General features: G+C 47.5%; 1 protein-coding gene across 1 annotated transcript; it reads right to left on the reverse strand.

The window, feature by feature from the left end:
- Nucleotides 1–1,707: 1,707 nt before the first annotated feature.
- LOC104546777 (protein ZNF783-like) lies at nt 1,708–2,860 on the reverse strand (the record flags this gene model as incomplete). Its single annotated transcript, XM_010192259.1, has 2 exons — nt 2,711–2,860; nt 1,708–1,834 (listed from the first exon to the last, which is right to left on the reverse strand). Coding segments are annotated over exons 1-2 (202 nt in total), but the record flags the coding sequence as incomplete, so codon positions are not given.
- Between the last annotated feature and the right edge of the window lie 92 nt (nt 2,861–2,952).

Here is a 2,952-nt window from a genome sequence, read left to right on the forward strand (position 1 = left end):
TCAGAATCCTGAGTCCGAAGTTCAGATTTTAGAGCCCAAATTTCAGAATTCTGAGCCAGAATCTCAGAATCCTGAGCCTCAATTTCAGAATTGAGAGCCAGAATTTCAGAATCCTGAACCCAAATTTCAGAATTCAGAGAATTTCAGAATCCTAAGCCCAAATTTCAGACATGAGAGCCCGAGTTTCAGAACTCAGGCAGAATTTCAGAATTCAGAGCCAGAATGTCAGAATCCCGAGACCGAATTTCAGAATTCTGAGCCTGAATTTCAAAATTGAGAACCAGAATTTCAAAACTGAGATCCCAAATTTCAGAAATCAGAGCCAGATTTTCAGAATCCCGAGCCCAAATTTCAGAATCCCGAGCCCGAATGTCAGAATCCTGAGTCCGAAGTTCAGATTTCTTCAGAATCCAGAACCTGAAATTCAGAATCTAGAGCCCGAATTTCAGAATGCTGAGCCCGAATTTCAGAATTCAGAGCCAGAATTTCAGAATTCTGACCCCCGATTCCAGAATTCAGATCTCAAATTTCAAAATTGAGAGCCCAAATTTCAGAATTCAGGCAGAATTTCACAAGTCAGAGCCCAAATTTCTGAATCCTGAGCCAGAATTTCAGAATTTAGTCCGAATTTCCGAATTCAGAGCCCAAATTTCTGAATTCAGTCAGAACTTCAGAATTGAGGCAGATTTTCAGAATCCAGAGCCAGAACTTCAGAATCCAGAACCTGAAATTCAGAATCTAGAGCCCGAATTTCAGAATGCTGAGCCCGAATTTCAGAATTCAGAGCCAGAATTTCAGAATTCTGACCCCATATTCCAGAATTCAGATCTCAAATTTCAAAACTGAGAGCCCGAATTTCAGAATTTAGTCTGAATTTCAGAATTCAGAGCCCAAATTTCTGAATCCTGAGCCAGAATTTCAGAATTTAGTCCGAATTTCTGAATTCAGAGCCCGAATTTCAGAAGCCTGAGCCAGATTTTCAGAATTCAGAGCCAGAATTTCAAAACTGAGAGCCTGATTTTCAGAATTCAGTCAGAATTTCAGAATTGAGGCAGATTTTCAGAATCCAGAGCCAGAACTTCAGAATCCAGAACCTGAAATTCAGAATCTAGAGCCCAAATTTCAGAATGCTGAGCCCGAATTTCAGAATTCTGACCCCAGATTCCAGAATTCAGATCTCAAATTTCAAAATTGAGAGCTTGAATTTCAGAATTCAGAGCCCAAATTTCTGAATCCTGAGCCAGAATTTCAGAATTTAGTCTGAATTTCAGAATTCAGAGCCTGAATTTCAGAATCCAGTCAGAACTTCAGAAGCCTGAGCCAGATTTTCAGAATCCAGAGCCAGAATTTCAAAACTGAGAGCCTGAATTTCAGAATTCAGTCAGAACTTCAGAATTGAGAGGCAGAATTTCAGAATTGAGAGGCAGAATTTCAGAATCCAGAGCCAGAATTTCAGAATCCTGAACCTGAAATTCCGAATCCAGAGCCAGAACTTCAAAACTGAGAGCCTGAATTTCAGAATTCAGTCAGAACTTCAGAATTGAGAGGCACAATTTCAGAATTCAGAGCCCAAATTTCAGAATCCTGACCCCAAATTTCTCCTGCAGCTTCGGCAGGAAGAGCCCCAAAGCGCAGCCAATTCCGCATCGATTTTCCTGTCTCCGAAAGCCCCTGCGAAGGGGTTCCCAGGAGGCGCCCCGCGATTACCCAGGGAGATCAGCGACTCGTAGTTGCCCTTCATCACGTTCTTGTACAGCTCCTTCTGCCACTCCTCCAGCTTCTCCCACTCCTTGGCGTTAAAGTAGACGGAGACGTCGTCGAACGTCACCGGCACCTGCAACCGCAACCAGAAACTGGGGGGGTTTTTTAATTGAAAAAAACAACTCCTGGATGTTTATTTCTACGAGATTAAAGGTCTCAGGGAAACAACCACGTCCTGGTGATGATCCCAAACCGTCATTTCCCCACACGACACCGAATTCCTCCTCTCGGTCCCCCTTTGCACCTCCAAACCCGGTAAAGGGGATCCAAACCGGGCGCTAGGACCGGACCTCGTCCCTATGGATGAGCTGATGGGAAAACCAGATTTAATTACCCCAAAACTCCGGGGAAAGCTCCTCGTTATCGTTACTGAATCAGCCCCCTTTGCCAAGTAATAATTTCTAAGGATAAATTCAGGCTGTGTTCAGCTCCCCAACTGCGCTACCAGATTTCGGGGTGAGAACCCCCCTTTTCCAGACCCTTTTTGGCACCTTCACCCCATTATGTCCCTATTTTTAAAGTCTCTTTTAGCGAGGGGAGGTCACGAACTGCAAACAGGAACTGAGCATTTTTGGTGCGCCCCTCCCGATGCTCGATTAAACCCAACTGTCAGCGCCAAGGGGTTCGCCCGCCGGCCCCCCCCCAAATTTCCGAGGTCACCTCTTTTCGGCAGCGAGCAGCTCCTGTTTCCAATGCCGAGGTGGTAAAGAAACAGCAGTGCTGAAACCAGAACCACCAGATTTGCGGGGTTGCTCCCAAATAAGGGTTAAAAAAACGGAGTCAATCGGTGAAAGGGAACGGAAACCTCGTCTGGGCTCCACGTCCCATCACAGGAGGACACCGGGAAGCTGCCAGGGGGTCCCACCTGCACCAGGGTTGTCCCCGCTCACCACCACATCACCCCCCTGTGCCCCTATGCGAGCATTTGGGCATCCCAGGACACCGTTACCTTGGGGACCTCGCCTTTCCTGCCTGGGGGCAGCCGCAGGATCCAGAAGTTCCTGTTCTTCAGCAGGTTCTCCATGTTCTCCAGGCGCCGCTGGAGGAGCCCGTACTCCTGGATCAGGGTGCCCAGCGCAGCGCATTTGCTCTCCAGTTGGTTCCCCAGCTCGGCCGCCGTCTTCTCGCAGTCGATCAGCTTCTTCTCCGCCATCCCCGTCCTCCCCTCCAGGTCCAGCAGGCGGGTGGAGT

Source organism: Mesitornis unicolor, unplaced genomic scaffold (assembly GCF_000695765.1).
Source record: "Mesitornis unicolor isolate BGI_N332 unplaced genomic scaffold, ASM69576v1 scaffold5179, whole genome shotgun sequence".
Taxonomy (NCBI): Eukaryota; Metazoa; Chordata; class Aves; order Mesitornithiformes; family Mesitornithidae; genus Mesitornis; species Mesitornis unicolor.